Genomic DNA, 21,364 nt, shown 5'->3' with positions numbered 1-21,364 from the left:
AGAGGTGTCACTGTTAGAGGTGACACTGTTAGCGGAGACAATGTTAGGAGAGATGCTGTTAGATGTAATACTGTTATAGGTGACACTGTCAGAGGTGACACTGTTAGAGGTGTCACTGTTAGAGTTGATCCTGTTAGCGGAGACACTGTTGGGAGAGATGCTGTTAGAGGAGACACTGTTAAAGGTGACACTGTTAGAGGAGACACTGTTAGAGCAGACACTGTTAGGAGAGATGCTATTAGAGGAGACACTGTTAGCGGAGACACTGTTAGAGGTGACACTGTTAGAGGTGACACTGTTAGAGGAGACACTGTTAGAGGTGACACTATTAGAGGAGACAATGTTAGCGGAGACACTGTTAGAGCTGACACTGTTAGAAGTGACACTGTTAGCGGAGACACTGTTAGGGGTGACACTGTTAGAAGTGACAGTGTTAGGGGAGACACTGTTTCAGGTGACACTGTTAGAGGTGACACTGTTAGAGGTGACACTGTTAGAGTAGACTCTGTTAGAGGAGTCACTGTTAGAGGTGACACTGTTAGAGGAGACTCTGTTAGAGGAGACACTGTTAGAGGTGACGCTGTTAGAGGAGACACTGTCAGAGGAGACACTATTAGAGTTGTCACTGTTAGAGGAGACACTGTTAGAGGAGACACTGTCAGAGGAGACACTGTTAGATATGTCTCTGTTAGAGGAGACACTGTTAGAGGTGACACTGTTAGAGGTGACACTTTTAGAGGAGACACTGTTAGAGGAGACACTGTTAGAGGTGTCTCTTTTAGAGGAGACACTGTTAGAGGAGACACTTGTTAGTGGAGACACTGTTAGAGGTGACACTGTTAGAGGTGACACTGTTAGAGTAGACACTGTTAGATGTGACACTGTTAGAGGTGTCTCTGTTAGAGGAGACACTGTTAGAGGTGACACTGTTAGAGGTGACACTGTTAGAGGAGAAACTGTTAGAGGAGACACTGTTAGAGGTGATGCTGTTAGCGGAGACGCTGTTAGAGATGACACTGTTAGAAGTGCCACTGTTAGCGGAGACACTGTTAGAGGTGACACTGTTAGAAGTGACAGTGTTAGGGGAGATACTGTTACAGGTGACACTGTTAGAGGTGTCACTGTTAGAGGTGACACTGTTAGCGGAGACAATGTTAGGAGAGATGCTGTTAGATGTAATACTGTTAGAGGTGACACTGTCAGAGGTGACACTGTTAGAGGTGTCACTGTTAGAGTTGATACTGTTAGCGGAGACACTGTTGGGAGTGATGCTGTTAGAGGAGACACTGTTAAAGGTGACACTGTTAGAGGAGACACTGTTAGAGCAGACACTGTTAGGAGAGATGCTATTAGAGGAGACACTGTTAGCGGAGACACTGTTAGAGGTGACACTGTTAGAGGTGACACTGTTAGAGGAGACACTCGTAGAGTTGACACTGTCAGAGGAGACATTGTTAGGGCAGACACTGTTAGAGGAGACACTGTTAGATGTGACACTGGTGGAGGTGACACTGTTAGGGGAGACACTGTTAGAGGTGACACTGTTAGAGGTGACACTGTTAGAAGAGACACTGTTAGAGGTGACACTGTTAGCGGAGACACTGTTAGAGGAGACACTGTTAGAAGTGACACTGTTAGTGGAGACACTGTTAGGGGAGATGCTGTTAGAGGAGACACTATTAGAGGTGACACTGTTAGATGTGACACTGGTAGAGGTGTCTCTGTTAGAGGAGACACTGTTAGAGGAGAAGCTGTTAGAGGAGACAATGTTAGGAGAGATGCTGTTAGATGTAATACTGTTAGAGGTGACACTGTCAGAGGTGACACTGTTAGAGCAGACACTGTTAGGAGAGATGCTATTAGAGGAGACACTGTTAGCGGAGACACTGTTAGAGATGACATTGTTAGAGGTGATAGTGTTAGCGGAGACACTGTTAGAGGTGACACTGTTAGAAGTGACACTGTTAGGGGAGACACTGTTAGAGGAGACACTGTTAGAGATAACACTGTTAGAGGAGACACTGTTAGGGGAGACACTGTTAGAGGAGACACTGTTAGAGGTGATGCTGTTAGCGGAGACGCTGTTAGAGATGACACTGTTAGAAGTGCCACTGTTAGCGGAGACACTGTTAGAGGTGACACTGTTAGAAGTGACAGTGTTAGGGGAGACACTGTTACAGGTGACACTGTTAGAGGTGTCACTGGTAGAGGTGACACTGTTAGCGGAGACAATGTTAGGAGAGATGCTGTTAGATGTAATACTGTTAGAGGTGACACTGTCAGAGGTGACACTGTTAGAGGTGTCACTGTTAGAGTTGATACTGTTAGCGGAGACACTGTTGGGAGTGATGCTGTTAGAGGAGACACTGTTAAAGGTGACACTGTTAGAGGAGACACTGTTAGAGCAGACACTGTTAGGAGAGATGCTATTAGAGGAGACACTGTTAGCGGAGACACTGTTAGAGGTGACACTGTTAGAGGTGACACTGTTAGAGGAGACACTGTTAGAGGTGACACTATTAGAGGAGACAATGTTAGAGGAGTCTCTGTTAGAGATGACATTGTTAGAGGTGATACTGTTAGCGGAGACACTGTTAGAGCTGACACTGTTAGAAGTGACAATGTTAGCGGAGACACTGTTAGAGGTGACACTGTTAGAAGTGACAGTGTTAGGGGAGACACTGTTACAGGTGACAATGTTAGAGGTGACACTGTTAGAGGTGACACTGTTAGAGGAGACTCTGTTAGAGGAGTCACTGTTAGAGGTGACACTGTTAGAGTAGACACTGTTAGAGGTGACACTGTTTGAAGTGATACTGTTAGCGGAGACACGGTTAGAGGTGACACTGTTAGAGGTGACACTGTCAGAGGAGACACTGTTAGAGTTGTCACTGTTAGAGGTGACACTGTTAGAGGAGACACTGTTAGAGGTGACACTGTTAGAGGAGACACTGTCAGAGGAGACACTGTTAGATATGTCTCTGTTAGAGGAGAAACTGTTAGAGGTGACACTGTTAGAGGTGTCTCTTTTAGAGGAGACACTGTTAGAGGTGACACTGTTAGAGGTGTCTCTTTTAGAGGAGACACTGTTAGAGGAGACACTTGTTAGAGGAGACACTGTTAGAGGTGATGCTGTTAGCGGAGACGCTGTTAGAGATGACACTGTTAGAAGTGCCACTGTTAGCGGAGACACTGTTAGAGGTGACACTGTTAGAAGTGACAGTGTTAGGGGAGATACTGTTACAGGTGACACTGTTAGAGGTGTCACTGTTAGAGGTGACACTGTTAGCGGAGACAATGTTAGGAGAGATGCTGTTAGATGTAATACTGTTAGAGGTGACACTGTCAGAGGTGACACTGTTAGAGGTGTCACTGTTAGAGTTGATACTGTTAGCGGAGACACTGTTGGGAGTGATGCTGTTAGAGGAGACACTGTTAAAGGTGACACTGTTAGAGGAGACACTGTTAGAGCAGACACTGTTAGGAGAGATGCTATTAGAGGAGACACTGTTAGCGGAGACACTGTTAGAGGTGACACTGTTAGAGGTGACACTGTTAGAGGAGACACTGTTAGAGGTGACACTATTAGAGGAGACAATGTTAGAGGAGTCTCTGTTAGAGATGACATTGTTAGAGGTGATACTGTTAGCGGAGACACTGTTAGAGCTGACACTGTTAGAAGTGACAATGTTAGCGGAGACACTGTTAGAGGTGACACTGTTAGAAGTGACAGTGTTAGGGGAGACACTGTTACAGGTGACAATGTTAGAGGTGACACTGTTAGAGGTGACACTGTTAGAGGAGACTCTGTTAGAGGAGTCACTGTTAGAGGTGACACTGTTAGAGTAGACACTGTTAGAGGTGACACTGTTTGAAGTGATACTGTTAGCGGAGACACGGTTAGAGGTGACACTGTTAGAGGTGACACTGTCAGAGGAGACACTGTTAGAGTTGTCACTGTTAGAGGTGACACTGTTAGAGGAGACACTGTTAGAGGTGACACTGTTAGAGGAGACACTGTCAGAGGAGACACTGTTAGATATGTCTCTGTTAGAGGAGAAACTGTTAGAGGTGACACTGTTAGAGGTGTCTCTTTTAGAGGAGACACTGTTAGAGGAGACACTTGTTAGAGGAGACACTGTTAGAGGTGACACTGTTAGAGGTGTCTCTTTTAGAGGAGACACTGTTAGAGGAGACACTTGTTAGAGGAGACACTGTTAGAGGTGACACTGTTAGAGGTGACACTGTTAGAGTAGACACTGTTAGATGTGACACTGTTAGAGGTGTCTCTGTTAGACGAGACACTGTTAGAGGTGACACTGTTAGAGGTGACACTGTTGGAGGAGAAACTGTTAGAGGAGACACTGTTAGAGGTGACATTGTTAGAGTTGACACGGTTAGCGGAGACACTGTTAGCGGAGACACTGTTAGAGGAGACAGTGTTAGAGGTGACACTGTTAGCGGAGACACTGTTAGGGGAGATGCTGTTAGATGTGACATTGTTAGAGGTGACACTGTTAGAAGTGACACTGTTAGCGGAGACACTGTTAGCGGAGACACTGTTAGAGGTGACACTGTTAAAGGTGACACTGTTAGAGGTGATACTGTTAGCGGAGACACTGTTAGATGTGACACTGTTGGAGGTGACACTGTTAGAGGTGATACTGTTAGCGGAGATACTGTCAGAGGTGGCACTGTTAGAAGTGACACTGTTAGAGGTGACACTTTTGGAGGAGACACTCGTAGAGTTGACACTGTCAGAGGAGACATTGTTAGGGGAGACACTGTTAGAGGAGACACTGTTAGATGTGACACTGTTGGAGGTGACACTGTTAGGGGAGACACTGTTAGAGGTGACACTGTTTGAGGTGACACTGTTAGAAGAGACACTGTTAGAGGTGACACTGTTAGCGGAGACACTGTTAGAGGAGACACTGTTAGAAGTGACACTGCTAGTGGAGACACTGTTAGGGGAGTTGCTGTTAGAGGAGACACTATTAGAGGTGACACTGTTAGATGTGACACTGTTAGAGGTGTCTCTGTTAGAGGAGACACTGTTAGAGGTGATACTGTTAAAGTTGACACAGTTAGAGGAGAAGCTGTTAGAGGAGACACTGTTAGAGGTGACATTGTTAGAAGTGTCACTGTTAGAGGTGACACTGTTAGCGGAGACAATGTTAGGAGAGATGCTGTTAAATGTAATACTGTTAGAGGTGACACTGTCAGAGGTGACACTGTTAGAGCAGACAAAGTTAGGAGAGATGCTATTAGAGGAGACACTGTTAGCGGAGACACTGTTAGAGATGACATTGTTAGAGGTGATACTGTTAGCGGAGACACTGTTAGAGGTGACACTGTTAGAAGTGACACTGTTAGGGGAGACACTGTTAGAGGAGACACTGTTAGAGGTAACACTGTTAGAGGAGACACTGTTAGGGGAGACACTGTTAGAGGAGACACTGTTAGAGGTGATACTGTTAGCGGAGACGCTGTTAGAGCTGACAATGTTAGAAGTGCCACTGTTAGCGGAGACACTGTTAGAGGTGACACTGTTAGAAGTGACAGTGTTAGGGGAGACACTGTTACAGGTGACACTGTTAGAGGTGTCACTGTTAGAGGTGACACTGTTAGCGGAGACAATGTTAGGAGAGATGCTGTTAGATGTAATACTGTTATAGGTGACACTGTCAGAGGTGACACTGTTAGAGGTGTCACTGTTAGAGTTGATCCTGTTAGCGGAGACACTGTTGGGAGAGATGCTGTTAGAGGAGACACTGTTAAAGGTGACACTGTTAGAGGAGACACTGTTAGAGCAGACACTGTTAGGAGAGATGCTATTAGAGGAGACACTGTTAGCGGAGACACTGTTAGAGGTGACACTGTTAGAGGTGACACTGTTAGAGGAGACACTGTTAGAGGTGACACTATTAGAGGAGACAATGTTAGCGGAGACACTGTTAGAGCTGACACTGTTAGAAGTGACACTGTTAGCGGAGACACTGTTAGGGGTGACACTGTTAGAAGTGACAGTGTTAGGGGAGACACTGTTTCAGGTGACACTGTTAGAGGTGACACTGTTAGAGGTGACACTGTTAGAGTAGACTCTGTTAGAGGAGTCACTGTTAGAGGTGACACTGTTAGAGGAGACTCTGTTAGAGGAGACACTGTTAGAGGTGACGCTGTTAGAGGAGACACTGTCAGAGGAGACACTATTAGAGTTGTCACTGTTAGAGGAGACACTGTTAGAGGAGACACTGTCAGAGGAGACACTGTTAGATATGTCTCTGTTAGAGGAGACACTGTTAGAGGTGACACTGTTAGAGGTGACACTTTTAGAGGAGACACTGTTAGAGGAGACACTGTTAGAGGTGTCTCTTTTAGAGGAGACACTGTTAGAGGAGACACTTGTTAGTGGAGACACTGTTAGAGGTGACACTGTTAGAGGTGACACTGTTAGAGTAGACACTGTTAGATGTGACACTGTTAGAGGTGTCTCTGTTAGAGGAGACACTGTTAGAGGTGACACTGTTAGAGGTGACACTGTTAGAGGAGAAACTGTTAGAGGAGACACTGTTAGAGGTGACATTGTTAGAGTTGACACTGTTAGCGGAGACACTGTTAGCGGAGACACTGTTAGAGGAGACAGTGTTAGAGGTGACAAAGTTAGAGTTGACACTGTTAGAGGTGATACTGTTAGAGTTGACACTGTTAGAGGTGATAATGTTAGCGGAGACACTGTTAGAGGAGACAGTGTTAGAGGTGACAAAGTTAGAGTTTACACTGTTAGAGGTGATACTGTTAGTGGAGACACTGTTAGAAGTGACACTGTTAGCGGAGACACTGTTAGGGGAGATGCTGTTAGATGTGACATTGTTAGAGGTGACACTGTTGGAAGTGACACTGTTAGGGGAGACACTGTTAGAGGTGACACTGTTAGGGGTGACACTATTAATGTTGACACTGTTAGCGGAGAAACTATTAGAGGAGACACTGTTAGAGGTGACAAAGTTAGAGTTGACACTGTTAGAGGTGATAATGTTAGAGGTGACACTGATAGAGGTGATACTGTTAGCGGAGACACTGTTAGAGGAGACACTGTTAGAGTTGACAAAGTTAGAATTGACACTGTTAGAGGTGATACTGTCAGAGGTGTCACTGTTAGAGGTGATATTGTTAGCGGAGACACTGTTAGCGGAGACACTGTTAGATGTGACACTGTTAGAGGTGACACTGTTAGAGGAGACACTGTTAGAGGTGACACTGTTAGAGGTGTCACTGTTAGGGTTGACACTGTTAGCGGAGACACTGTTAGGAGAGATGCTGTTAGATGTGATACTGTTAGAGTTGACACTGTCAGAGGTGACACTGTTAGAGGAGACACTGTTAGAGGGGACACTGTTAGCGGAGACACTGTTAGAGCTGATACTGTTAGCGGAGACTCTGTTAGGGGAGATGCTGTTAAATGTGACAGTATCTGAGTGGACGGTGTTTGAAGTGTCAGCGTCTTGTGATTGATATTCACACTGTGCTCTGTGTGTTAATTCATCCAATGCTTTAATTTTAGGTGAAGCAGTTTGGGGTTTATCGTGCGTTCATTAGCAACTACCCAGTCGCCGTGGAGACAGCTGAGAAATGCATTCAGAGCAAGGATCAGTTTAAACAAATTGCTGAGGTACACGTAGATACCCTCACAGTCTGTCTCCGTATTCTCTCTCTCTACCTTCCTCCAGCACTGTCCACCTCTCTGCCTGTCTCTCTGTCTCTCTCTCCATCTCTGTCTCTGTCTCTTTGTATCTCTGTCTCATTCCCTCCCTCTCTCTTTCTTTCTGTATCCTCTTTCTCTATCTGTCTCTCGCAATGTCTGTCTCTTTCTCGCTCTCTTTCTATCTCTCTCTCTCTGTTTTTCCCTTTGCTTCTCTTTCTCTGTCTCTCTCTCGCTTTCTCTCTGTCTCTCTCTCTCTCTGTCTTTCTCTTTGTCTGTCTCTCTCTCGGTCTCGCTCACTCTCTCTGCCTCTCTCTCTGTCTCTCTCTCTGCCTCTCTCACTCTCTCTGTCTCTCTCTCTCTCTCTCTCTCTCTCTCTGTCTCTCACTCTCTCTGTCTCTCTCTCTCTCTCTGTCTCTCTCTCTCTCTGTCTCTGTCCCAGTGTGACCATTAGCTACACCAGCCTCTCGCACTGTATTTTTCTCTCTCTTTCCCTGTCTCTCTCTCTCTCTCTCTCTCTCTCTCTCTGTCTGTCTCTCTCTGTCTCTGTCTTTGTCACCCTGTCTCTCTCTCTCTCTGCCTCCCTTTCTGTTTCTCTCCCTCTGTCTGTCTCTCTGTCAGTCAAACTGCTCTCTCTCTCTGCCGCCCTCTCTCCCTCTCCCTCTGTCTCTCGATCTATCTGTCCCTCTCTCTCTGTCTCTCTCTCTGCCTCTCTCTCTCTATCTGTCTGTCTTGCTCTCTCTCTCAGTTTCTCTATCTCTCTCTCCCTGTCTAGCTCTCTCTCTGTCTCTCTGTTTTTCTCTCTCTGTCTGGCTCTCTCCCTGTCTCTCTATCTCTCTCTGCCTCCCTCTCTGACCCTCTCTCTCTGATTGTCTATCTCCCTCTGCCTCTCTCCCTGACTCTTTCTCTCTGATTCTCTATCTCCCTCTGCCTCTCTCTCTCTCTACCTCCCTCTCTCCATCCCTCTATCTCTCTCCCTGTCAGCTCCCTCTCCGCATCCCTGCCTCACTCTGTGTCTGTACTCTCCCACGTACCCCAAGATGACATAATCTCCTTGTTGTTATGTTGATGAATCAGCCTCTCTCTGTATTAAATCTACCTCTTCCTCTGACAATGTCAAATGGTGGATCCCAGACTATTCCTGTTAATCTGACTCTCATTTTATCTATCCTCAGAAAATGTGGATGAAACACACCAAGGAGTCGAAGGAAAGCCCGACCACAATCACACTGGAAGGTATGTAAGGTTTGGGAGCGTCGGCTGGGGGGAGAGGGGGTGGTGGGGGCAGAGGGAGTGCCTGAGATATGAGATAGGTTAGATAACTCTGGCCTGAGAATAAGCTTTGGAGGAGCAGAGGCTAAACATTAGCAGAGGGGTTTGGGTCCATTGGGATTGTGTACAGTGGGAGTGAACGGGAAGGGGTTTGTGTCCATTGGGATTGTGTACAGTGGGAGTGAACGGGAAGGGGTTTGGGTCCATTGGGATTGTGTATAGTGGGAGTGAACGGGAAGGGATTTGGGTCCATTGGGATTGTGTACAGTGGGAGTGAACGGGAAGGGGTTTATGTCCATTGGGATTGTGTATAGTGGGAGTGAACGGGAAGGGGTTTGGGTCCATTGGGATTGTGTAGATTGGGAGTGAACGGGAAGGGGTTTGGGTCCATTGGGATTGTGTACAGTGGGAGTGAACAGGAAGGGATTTGGGTCCATTGGGATTGTGTACAGTGGGAGTGAACGGGAAGGTGTTTGGGTCCATTGGGATTGTGTACAGTGGGAGTGAACAGGAAGGGGTTTGTGTCCATTGGGATTGTGTACAGTGGGAGTGAACGGGAAGGTGTTTGGGTCCATTGGGATTGTGTACGGTGGGAGTGAACGGGAAGGGGTTTGGGTCCATTGGGATTGTGTACAGTGGGAGTGAACGGGAAGGGGTTTGGGTCCATTGGGATTGTACTCAGTGGGAGTGAACTGGAAGGGGTTTGGGTCCATTGGGATTGTGTACAGTGGGAGTGAACGGGAAGGTGTTTGGGTCCATTGGGATTGTGTGCAGTGGGAGTGAGTGGGAAGGGGTTTGGGTCCATTGGGATTGTGTAAAGTGGGAGTGAACGCGAAGGGGTTTGGGTGCATTGGTGTTTTGTACAGTGGGAGTGAACTGGAAGGTATTTGGGTCCATTGGGATGGTGTACAGTAGGAGTGAACGGGAAGGGGTTTGGGTCCATTGGGATTGTGTACAGTGGGAGTGAACTGGAAGGTATTTGGGTCCATTGGGATTGTGTACAGTAGGAGTGAACGGGAAGGGGTTTGGGTCCATTGGGATTGTGTACAGTGGGAGTGAACGGGAAGGGGTTTGGGTCCATTGGGATTGTGTACAGTGGGAGTGAACGGGAAGGGGTTTGGGTCCATTGGGATTGTGTACAGTGGGAGTGAACGGGAAGGGGTTTGGGTCCATTGGGATTGTACTCAGTGGGAGTGAACTGGAAGGGATTTGGGTCCATTGTTATTGTGTACAGTGGGAGTGACCGGGAAGGGGTTTGGGTCCATTGGGATTGTACTCAGTGGGAGTGAACTGGAAGGGATTTGGGTCCATTGGGATTGTGTACAGTGGGAGTGACCGGGAAGGGGTTTGGGTCCATTGGGATTGTACTCAATGGGAGTGAACTGGAAGGGGTTTGGGTCCATTGGGATTGTGTACAGTGGGAGTGAACGGGAAGGTGTTTGGGTCCATTGGGATTGTGTACAGTGGGAGTGAACGGGAAGGTGTTTGGGTCCATTGGGATTGTACTCAGTGGCTGATATGAATAGAGAGATTGACACCAATAGAAAGAAAGGGAGAGCGAGAGAGAGAGAGAGAGAGAGAATAGCCATTCAGAAGGCCGTACGGACTGGTCATTCTGTTTCTCTCCCCGCTGATGCTGCCAGACCTGCTGGGTTTGCCCAGTGTTTTCTGTCCTTGCCTATCGCTCTTGGGTGGGTCTGTGCAGATGGCGCGTTGAAGTTAACTCCTCAAAGGGAGGGGAGGAACGATGGTTGGCAAGTTTGGATTGAGGCCCAGCGAGCTGGGTCTGAACACCCAACTATCACCCTGACCAAACAGCGGCATGAAGGTCAACCCACCCACGCCACCCGCTCCCTAACCCAGCCAACGCCACTCTACCCAACACCGGGCACTTCACCCGCTCCGCCACTCAGGGCCCTTCCTGCTCCTCCTCTTGTGGTCACCCATTGGGCGTTGGCTACTCCTCCAAGGACAGAGTTTGCCCCGCAGTCAGGGGCTGGAGTCCCGCTTGGCTGGGCACTCTGGGGGCAGGCGGTACCCGATAATTGCAGGGCAGTCTGGAGCCAACAGCGCCGCAGAGGGTGGCGGGGTGGTGGGGGCTGTTGCCAGGCCCTCTGTCCCTGAGCTACTGTTCTACCCAGAGGCGCAAGGGATGGACAGAGGGACACATGGACGTGGCTCCCTCAGCACTGACCCTCCGATAGTGCGGCTCTCCCTCAGTACTGACCCTCCGACAGTGCGGTGCTCCCTCAGCACTGCAACTCCGACAGTGCAGCCCTCCCTCAGCACTGACCCTCCGACAGTGCGGCGCTCCCTCAGTACTGACCCTCCAACAGTGCGGCTCTCCCTCAGTACTGACCCTCCGACAGTGCGGCGCTCCCTCAGCACTGACCCTCCAACAGGGCGGCTCTCCCTCAGCACTGCCCCTCCAACAGTGCGGCTCTCCCTCAGCACTGACCCTCCGCCAGTGTGGTACTCCCTAAGTACTGACCTTCCGACAGTGCGGCTTTCCGTCAGCACTGACCCTCCGACAGTGCGGCGTTCCCTCAGTACTGTCCGTCCGACAGTGCGGCACTCCCTCAGCACTGACCCTCCGACAGTGCGGCGCTCCCTCAGTACTGACCCTCCGACAGTGCGGCGCTACCTCAGCACTGACCCTCCGACAGTGCGGCTCTCCCTCACTACTGACCCTCCGACATTGCGGCTCTCCCTCAGCACTGACCCTCGTACAGTGCGGCTCTCCCTCAGTACTGACCCTCCGACAGTGCGGCTCTCCCTCAGCACTGACCCTCCGACAGTGCGGTGCTCCCTCAGCACTGACCCTCTGACAGTGCGGTTCTCCCTCTGTACTGACCCACCGACAGTGCGGTGCTCCCTCAGCACTGACCCTCTGACAGTGCGGCGCTCCCTCAGCACTGACCCTCCGACAGTGCGGCTCTCCCTCAGCACTGACCCTCCGACAGTGCGGCTCTCCCGCTGTACTGACCCTCCGACAGCACGGCCCTTCCTCATTAAATGGGAAGTGTTGGGCGGTGTTTCAGGCTAAAGTTGCCCAAAGGACTCCCTCGCTGAGTCAGGGAAGTGTTGGGAGCAGCAGGGGTGGGTTGAAATGGGAGAAGCGAACACAGAGGAAATGAGAGCAGGTAACTCTGTGATCTGACCTCAGCTGTGATTTATTTTACAGCACTCCTGCACAAGCCTGTGAGCCACTTGACGAGGGTCACCCTTCTGATTCGGGTAAGCAGTCATTTCAGATTCCCATCGATCGCTTGGAAGGTCCATTCCTGATGGGGGTCAATCACAGGCGGCACTGTCACAGGATCACAGAGTCACAGAATTTTAACAGTGTAGGCCCATCATTTCCGCACCAGCTCTCCAAGCGAGCAGAATGACCCAGTAATATTTCCCTGCCTTTGCCCCTCACCCCTGTACATGGTTCCTGCTCTCAAGATCATCCATTGCCCTCCTGAATGGCTAGGTTCAACCACTCTAAGAGTGAATCACCACACCCTCACGTCACACTCGCTTCCCTTGCAAGTCACTGCCAATCTGTGCTCTCTCGTTTTTGATCCTTGAACAAGAGGGAACAACTTAGCCCTTCCACGCTGCACAGCCCACTTTGGATATTGAAGAGCTCTTCAAAATCTCCTCTCAGCCTATTCCTACCAGTAAAACAGCCCCTGCAGTTATATACGGGGTTAGATACAGAGTAAGTCTCCCTCTGCACCGTCCCCATCAAACACTCCCAGGACAGGTACAGCACAGGGTTAGATACAGAGTAAATCTCCCTCTTCACAGTACCCATCAAACACTCCCAGGACAGGAACAGTACGGGGTTAGATACAGAGTAAAGCTCGCTCTACACTGTCCCCATCAAACACTCCCAGGACAACTACAGCACGGGATTAGATACAGAGTAAAGCTCGCTCCACACAGTCCCCATCAAACACTCCCAGGACAGGTACAGCACGGGGTTAGATACAGAGTAAATCTTCCTCTACACTGTCCCGATCAAACACTCCCAGGAAAGGTACAGCACGGGGTTAGATACAGAGTAAAGATCCCTCTATACCGTCCCCATCAAACACTCCCAGGACAGGTACAGCACGGGGTAAGATAAAGAGTAAAGCTCCCTCTACACTGTCCCCATCAAACATTCCCAGGAAAGGTACAGCACGGTGTTAGATACAGAGTAAATCTCCCTCTACACCGTCACCATCAAACACTTCCAGGACAGGTAGAGCATGGGGTTGGATACAGAGTAAATCTCCATCTACACTGTCCCCATCAAACACACCCATGACAGGTACAGCATGGGGTTAGATACAGAGTAAAGCTCCCTCTACACTGTCCCCATCAAACACTCCCAACACAGGTACAGCACGGGGTTAGATACAGAGTAAATCCCACTCTACACTGTCCCCATCAAACACACCCAGGACAGGTACAGCACGGGGTTATGTAAATTGTACATCCATTTTCAGGTTGTGTACGGTGGAGTAAATGGGATGGTGTTTGCATCCTTTGTGTTTTTGTATAATGGGAGTGGATGTCTTGCCAATTGTCTCCACTGAGATTGTGTACAGTGGGAGTGAACAGGAAGGGGTTTGTGTCCATTGGGATTGCGTACAGTGGGAGTGAACAGGAAAGGGTTTGGGTCCATTGGGATTGTGTACAGTGGGTGTGAACGGGAAGGGGTTTGAGTCCATTGGGATTGTGTACAATGGGATTGTGCACAATGGGGGTGAACGGGAAGGGGTTTGTGTGCATTGGGATTATGTACAGTGGGAGTGAACGGGAAGGGGTTTGGGTACATTGGGATTGTATACAGTGGGACTGAATGGGAAGGGGTTAGGGTCCATTGGGATTGTGTACAGTGGGAGTGAATGGGAAGGGGTTTGGGTCCATTGGGATTGTGTACAGTGGAAGTGAAGGGGAAGAGTTTTAGTTCCTTTGGAATTGTGTACAGTGGGAGGGAACAGGAAGGGGTTTGTGTCAATTGGGATTGTGTATAGTGGGAGTGAATGGGAAGGGTTTTGGGATTGGGATTGGGTACAGCGGGAGTGAACGGGAAGGGGTTTGGGTCCATTGGGATTGAGTACAGTGGGAGTGAACGGAAAGGTGTTTGGGATTGGGATTGTGTACAGTGGGAGTGAACGCGAAGTGGTCTGGGAGTGATTTGTGTACAGTGAGAGGGAATGGGAAGGGGTTTTTTTCCATTTGGATTATGTACAGTGGTAGTGAATGGGAAGGGGTTTGGGACCATTGGGATTGTGTACGGTGGGAGTGAACGGGAAGGGGTTTGGGTCCATTGGGATTGTGTACAATGGGAGTGAACGGGAAGAGGTTTTGCTCCATTGGGATTGTGTACAGTGGAAGTGAATGGGAAGGGGTTTGGGGCAATTGGGATTGTGTGCAGTGGGAGTGAACTGGTTTGGGTTTGGGTCCATTGGGATTGTGTACAGTGGGAGTGAATGGGAAGGGGTTTGGGGCAATTGGGATTGTGTGCAGTGGGAGTGAACTGGTTTGGGTTTGGGTCCATTGGGATTGTGTACGGTGGGAGTGAACGGGAAGGGGTATGGTTCCATTAGGATCGTGTACAGTGGGAATGAACGGGAGCAGTTTTCGGTCCATTGGGATTGTGGATAGTGGGAGTGAATGTGAAGGGTTTTGGGAAAGGGATTGTGTGCAGTGGGTGTGAATGGGAAGGGGTTTGGGTCCATTGGGATTGTGTACAGTGGGAGTGAATGGGAAGGGGTTTGGGTCCTTTGGGATTGTGTACAGTGGGAGTGAATGGGAAGGGGTTTGGGTCCATTGGGATTGTGGACATTGGGAGTGAACGGGAAGGGGTTTGGGTCCATTGGGATTGTGTACAGCGGGAGTGAACGGGAAGGGGTTTGGGTCCTTTGGGAATGTGTACAGTGGGAGTGAACTGGAAGGTATTTGGGTCAATTGGGATTGTGTGCAGTGGGAGTGAATGGGAAGGGGTTTGGGTACTTTAGGGTTGTTTACAGTGGGAGTGAACGTGAAGGGGTTTGCGTACATTGGGATTGTGTAAAGTGGGAATGAACGGGAAGGGGATTGGGATGGGACTTGTGTACAGTGGGTATCAATGGGAAGGGGTTTGTATCCATTGGGATTGTGTACAGTGGGAGTGAACGGGAAGGGGTTTGGGTCCATTGGGATTGTGTACAGTGGGAGTGAACGGGAAGGGGTTAGGGTCCATTGTGATTGTTTACTATGGGTGTGAACGGGAAGGGGTTTGTGTCCATTGGGATTGTGTACAGTGGGAGTGAATGGGAAGGGGTTTGGGTCCATTGGGATTGAGTACAGTGGGAGTTTTCGGGAAGGGGTTTGGGTCCACTGGGATTGTGTAAAGTGGGTGTGAACGGGAAGGGGTTTGTGTCCATTGGGATTGTGTGCAGTGGGAGTGAATGGGAAGGGGTTTGGGGCCATTGGGGTTGTGTAGAGTGGGAGGGAACACAAAGGGGTTTGGGTGCATTGGTGTTTTTGAACAGTGGGAGTGAACTGGAAGGTATTTGGGTCCATTGGGATTGTGTACAGTGGGAGTGAACGGGAAGGGGTTTGTGTCCATTGGGATTGTGTACAGTGGGAGTGAACGGGAAGGGGTTTGGATCCATTGGGATTGTGTACAGTGGGAGTGAACGGGAAGGGGTTTGGGTACATTTGGATTGCGTACAGTGGGAGTGAATGGGAAGGGGTTTGGGTCCATTGGGATTGTGTAAAGTGGGAGTGAATGGGAAGAGGTCTGGGTGCATTGGGATTGTGTACAACGGGAGTGAACAGGAAGGGGTTTAGGTCCATTGGGATTGTGTACGGTGGAAATGAATGGGAAGGGGTTTGGGTCCATTGGGATTGTGTGCAGAGGGAGTGAACCAGTTTGGGTTTTGGTCCATTTGGATTGTGTACAGTGGGAGTGAACGGGAAGGGGTTTGGGTCCATTGGGATTGAGTACAGTGGGAGTGAACTGAAAGGTGTTTGGGATTGGGATTGTGTACAGTGGGAGTGAACGGGAAGGGGTTTGGGTCCATTTGGATTGTGTACAGTGGGAGTGAACGGGAAGGGGTTTGGGTCCATTGGGATTGAGTACAGTGGGAGTGAACTGAAAGGTGTTTGGGATTGGGATTGTGTACAGTGGGAGTGAACGTGAAGTGGTCTGGGAGTGATTTGTGTACAGTGAGAGGGAATGGGAAGGGTTTTTTTTTCCATTTGGATTATGTACAGTGGTAGTGAATGGGAAGGGGTTTGGGACCATTGGGATTGTGTACATTGGCAATGAACTGGAACAGTTTTCGTTCCATTGCGATTGTTGATATTGGGAGTGAACGTGAATGTTTTTTGAATGGGATTGTGTACAGTGGGAGTGAATGGGAAGGGGTTTGAGTCCATGGGGATTGTGTACATTGGGAGTGAACGGGAAGGTGTTTGGGTCCATTGGGATTGAGTACAGCGGGAGTGAACGGGAGGGGTTTGGGTCCTTTGGGATTGTGTACAGTGGAAGTGAATTGGCAGGTATTTGGGTCCATTGGGGTTGTGTACAGTGGCAGTGAACGCGACGGGGTTTGGGTACATTGGTATTGTGTATAGTGGGACTGAACGTGAAGGGGTTTGGGATGGGACTTGTGTACAGTGGGTGTGAATGGGAAGGGTTTTGGGTCCATTGGGATTGTGTACAGCGGGAGTGAACGGGAAGTGGTTTGGGTCCATTGGGATTGTGTACAGTGGGAGTGAATGGGAAGGGGTTTGGGTCCATTTGGATTGTGTACAGTGGAAGTGAAGGGGAAGAGTTTTAGTTCCTTTGGAATTGTGTACAGTGGGAGGGAACAGGAAGGGGTTTGTGTCAATTGGGATTGTGTATAGTGGGAGTGAATGTGAAGGGTTTTGGGATTGGGATTGGGTACAGCGGGAGTGAACGGGAAGGGGTTTGGGTCCATTGGGATTGAGTACAGTGGGAGTGAACTGAAAGGTGTTTGGGATTGGGATTGTGTACAGTGGGAGTGAACGTGAAGTGGTCTGGGAGTGATTTGTGTACAGTGAGAGGGAATGGGAAGGGGTTTTTTCCCATTTGGATTATGTACAGTGGTAGTGAATGGGAAGGGGTTTGGGACCATTGGGATTGTGTACGGTGGGAGTGAACGGGAAGGGGTTTGTGTCCATTGGGATTATGTACAGTGGGAGTGAACGGGAAGGGGTTTGGGTACATTGGGATTGTGTACAGTGAGACAGAATGGGAAGGGGTTTGGGTCCATTGGGATTGTGTACAGTGGGAGTGAATGGGAAAGGGTTTGGGTCCATTGGGATTGTGTACAGTGGAAGTGAAGGGGAAGAGTTTTAGTGCCTTTGGAATTGTGTACAGTGGGAGGGAACAGGAAGGGGTTTGTGTCAGTTGGGATTGTGTATAGTGGGAGTGAATGGGAAGGGTTTTGGGATTGGGATTGGGTACAGCGGGAGTGAACGGGAAAGGGTTTGGGTCCATTGGGATTGAGTACAGTGGGAGTGAACTGAAAGGTGTTTGGGATTGGGATTGTGTACAGCGGGAGTGAACGGGAAGTGGTCTGGGAGTGATTTGTGTACAGTGAGAGGGAATGGGAAGGGGTTTTTTTCCATTTGGATTATGTACAGTGGTAGTGAATGGGAAGGGGTTTGGGACCATTGGGATTGTGTACGGTGGGAGTGAATGGGAAGGGGTTTGGGTCCATTGGGATTGTGTACAATGGGAGTGAACGGGAAGGGGTTTTGCTCCATTGGGATTGTGTACAGTGGAAGTGAATGGGAAGGGGTTTGGGGCAATTGGGATTGTGTGCAGTGGGAGTGAACTGGTTTGGGTTTGGGTCCATTGGGATTGTGTACAGTGGGAGTGAATGGGAAGGGGTTTGGGGCAATTGGGATTGTGTGCAGTGGGAGTGAACTGGTTTGGGTTTGGGTCCATTGGGATTGTGTACGGTGGGAGTGAACGGGAAGGGGTATGGTTCCATTAGGATCGTGTACAGTGGGAATGAACGGGAGCAGTTTTCGGTCCATTGGGATTGTGGATAGTGGGAGTGAACGGGAAGGGGTTTGGATCCATTGGGATTGTGTACAGTGGGAGTGAACGGGAAGGGGTTTGGGTACATTTGGATTGCGTACAGTGGGAGTGAATGGGAAGGGGTTTGGGTCCATTGGGATTGTGTACAGTGGGAGTGAATGGGAAGAGGTCTGGGTGCATTGGGATTGTGTACAACGGGAGTGAACGGGAAGGGGTTTAGGTCCATTGGAATTGTGTACGGTGAAAATGAATGGGAAGGGGTTTGGTTCCATTGGGATTGTGTGCAGTGGGAGTGAACCAGTTTGGGTTTTGGTCCATTTGGATTGTGTACAGTGGGAGTGAACGGGAAGGGGTTTGGGTCCATTGGGATTGAGTACAGTGGGAGTGAACTGACAGGTGTTTGGGATTGGGATTGTGTACAGTGGGAGTGAACGGGAAGGGGTTTGGGTCCATTGGGATTGAGTACAGTGGGAGTGAACTGAAAGGTGTTTTGGATTGGGATTGTGTACAGTGGGAGTGAACGCGAAGTGGTCTGGGAGTGATTTGTGTACAGTGAGAGGGAATGGGAAGGGTTTTTTTTTCCATTTGAATTATGTACAGTGGTAGTGAATGGGAAGGGGTTTGGGACCATTGGGATTGTGTACATTGGCAATGAACTGGAACAGTTTTCGGTCCATTGCGATTGTTGATATTGGGAGTGAACGTGAATGTTTTTTGAATGGGATTGTGTACAGTGGGAGTGAATGGGAAGGGGTTTGAGTCCATGGGGATTGTGTACATTGGGAGTGAACGGGAAGGTGTTTGGGTCCATTGGGATTGTGTACAGCGGGAGTGAACGGGAGGGGTTTGGGTCCTTTGGGATTGTGTACAGTGGAAGTGAATTGGCAGGTATTTGGGTCCATTGGGGTTGTGTACAGTGGCAGTGAACGCGACGGGGTTTGGGTACATTGGTATTGTGTATAGTGGGACTGAACGGGAAGGGGTTTGGAATGGGACTTGTGTACAGTGGGTGTGAATGGGAAGGGGTTTGGGTACATTGGGATTGTGTACAGCGGGAGTGAACGGGAAGGGGTTTGGGTCCATTGGGATTGTGTACAGTGGGACTGAATGGGAAGGGGTTTGGGTCCATTGGGATTGTGTACAGTGGAAGTGAAGGGGAAGAGTTTTAGTTCCTTTGGAATTGTGTACAGTGGGAGGGAACAGGAAGGGGTTAGTGTCAATTTGGATTGTGTATAGTGGGAGTGAATGGGAAGGGTTTTGGGATTGGGATTGGGTACAGCGGGTGTGAACGGGAAGGGGTTTGGGTCCATTGGGTTGAGTACAGTGGGAGTGAACTGAAAGGTGTTTGGGATTGGGATTGTGTACAGTGGGAGTGAACGGGAAGTGGTCTGGGAGTGATTTGTGTACAGTGAGAGGGAATGGGAAGGGATTTTTTTCCATTTGGATTATGTACAGTGGTAGTGAATGGGAAGGGGTTTGGGACCATTGGGATTGTGTACGGTGGGAGTGAACGGGAAGGGGTTTGGGTCCATTGGGATTGTGTACAGCGTTATTGAACGGGAGGGGTTTGGGTCCATTGGGATTGTGTACAATGGGAGTGAACGGGAAGGGGTTTTGGTCCATTGGGATTGTGTACAGTGGAAGTGAATGGGAAGGGGTCTGGGGCAATTGGGATTGTGTGCAGTGGGAGTGAACTGGTTTGGGTTTGGGTCCATTGGGCTTGTGTACAGTGGGAGTGAATGGGAAGGGGTTTGAGTCCATGGGGATTGTGTACATTGGGAGTGAACGGGAAGTTATTTGGGTCCATTGGGATTGTGTACAGTGGGAGTGAACGGGAAGGGGTTTGGATCCATTGGGATTGTGTACAGTGGGAGTGAACGGGAAGGGGTTTGGGTACATTTGGATTGCGTACAGTGGGAGTGAATGGGAAGGGGTTTGGGTCCATTGGGATTGTGTACAGTGGGAGTGAATGGGAAGAGGTTTGGTTCCATTGGGATTGTGTGCAGTGGGAGTGAACCAGTTTGGGTTTTGGTCCATTTGGATTGTGTACAGTGGGAGTGAACGGGAAGGGGTTTGGGTCCATTGGGATTGAGTTCAGTGGGAGTGAACTGAAAGGTGTTTGGGATTGGGATTGTGTACAGTGGGAGTGAACGGGAAGGGGTTTGGGTCCATTGGGATTGAGTACAGTGGGAGTGAACTGAAAGGTGTTTGGGATTGGGATTGTGTACAGTGGGAGTGAACGCGAAGTGGTCGGGGAGTGATTTGTGTACAGTGAGAGGGAATGGGAAGGGTTTTTTATTCCATTTGGATTTTGTACAGTGGTAGTGAATGGGAAGGGGTTTGGGACCATTGGGATTGTGTACATTGGCAATGAACTGGAACAGTTTTCGGTCCATTGCGATTGTTGATATTGGGAGTGAACGTGAATGTTTTTTGAATGGGATTGTGTACAGTGGGAGTGAATGGGAAGGGGTTTGAGTCCATGGGGATTGTGTACATTGGGAGTGAACGGGAAGGTGTTTGGGTCCATTGGGATTGTGTACAGCGGGAGTGAACGGGAGGGGTTTGGGTCCTTTGGGATTGTGTACAGTGGAAGTGAATTGGCAGGTATTTGGGTCCATTGGGGTTGTGTACAGTGGCAGTGAACGCGACGGGGTTTGGGTAAATTGGTATTGTGTATAGTGGGACTGAACGGGAAGGGGTTTGGGATGGGACATATGTACAGTGGGTGTGAATGGGAAGGGTTTTGGGTCCATTGGGATTGTGTACAGTGGGAGTGAACGGGAAGGGGTTTGGGTCCATTTGGATTATGTACAGTGGTAGTGAATGGGAAGGGGTTTGGGACCATTGGGATTGTGTACGGTGGGAGTGAACGGGAAGGGGTTTGTGTCCTTTGGGATTATGTACAGTGGGAGTGAACGGGAAGGGGTTTGGGTACATTGGGATTGTGTACAGTGAGACTGAATGGGAAGGAGTTTGGGTCCATTGGGATTGTGTACAGTGGGAGTGAATGGGAAAGGGTTTGGGTCCATTGGGATTGTGTACAGTGGAAGTGAAGGGGAAGAGTTTTAGTGCCTTTGGAATTGTGTACAGTGGGAGGGAACAGGAAGGGATTTGTGTCAGTTGGGATTGTGTATAGTGGGAGTGAATGGGAAGGGTTTTGGGATTGGGATTGGGTACAGCGGGAGTGAACGGGAAAGGGTTTAGGTCCATTGGGATTGAGTACAGTGGGAGTGAACTGAAAGGTGTTTGGGATTGGGATTGTGTACAGTAGGAGTGAACGGGAAGTGGTCTGGGAGTAATTTGTGTACAGTGAGAGGGAATGGGAAGGGGTTTTTTTCCAT

General features: G+C 49.3%; 1 protein-coding gene across 1 annotated transcript in view; it reads left to right on the top strand.

Moving 5' to 3' along the window:
- Positions 1-21,364, top strand: part of LOC121274781 (active breakpoint cluster region-related protein-like) — a 171,292-nt gene that overhangs the window by 58,752 nt on the left and 91,176 nt on the right. Inside the window, exons 5-7 of the mRNA XM_041182131.1 lie at positions 7,565-7,672; positions 8,878-8,938; positions 12,159-12,211. Of these exons, the coding sequence (XP_041038065.1) occupies positions 7,565-7,672; positions 8,878-8,938; positions 12,159-12,211 (222 nt within the window). The remainder of the gene's footprint in view (positions 1-7,564; positions 7,673-8,877; positions 8,939-12,158; positions 12,212-21,364) is intronic.

The sequence above is a fragment of the Carcharodon carcharias genome (genome assembly GCF_017639515.1).
Source record: "Carcharodon carcharias isolate sCarCar2 chromosome 38 unlocalized genomic scaffold, sCarCar2.pri SUPER_38_unloc_2, whole genome shotgun sequence".
Classification (NCBI taxonomy): Eukaryota; Metazoa; Chordata; class Chondrichthyes; order Lamniformes; family Lamnidae; genus Carcharodon; species Carcharodon carcharias.
This window is presented reverse-complemented; position numbering and strand designations above follow the sequence as displayed.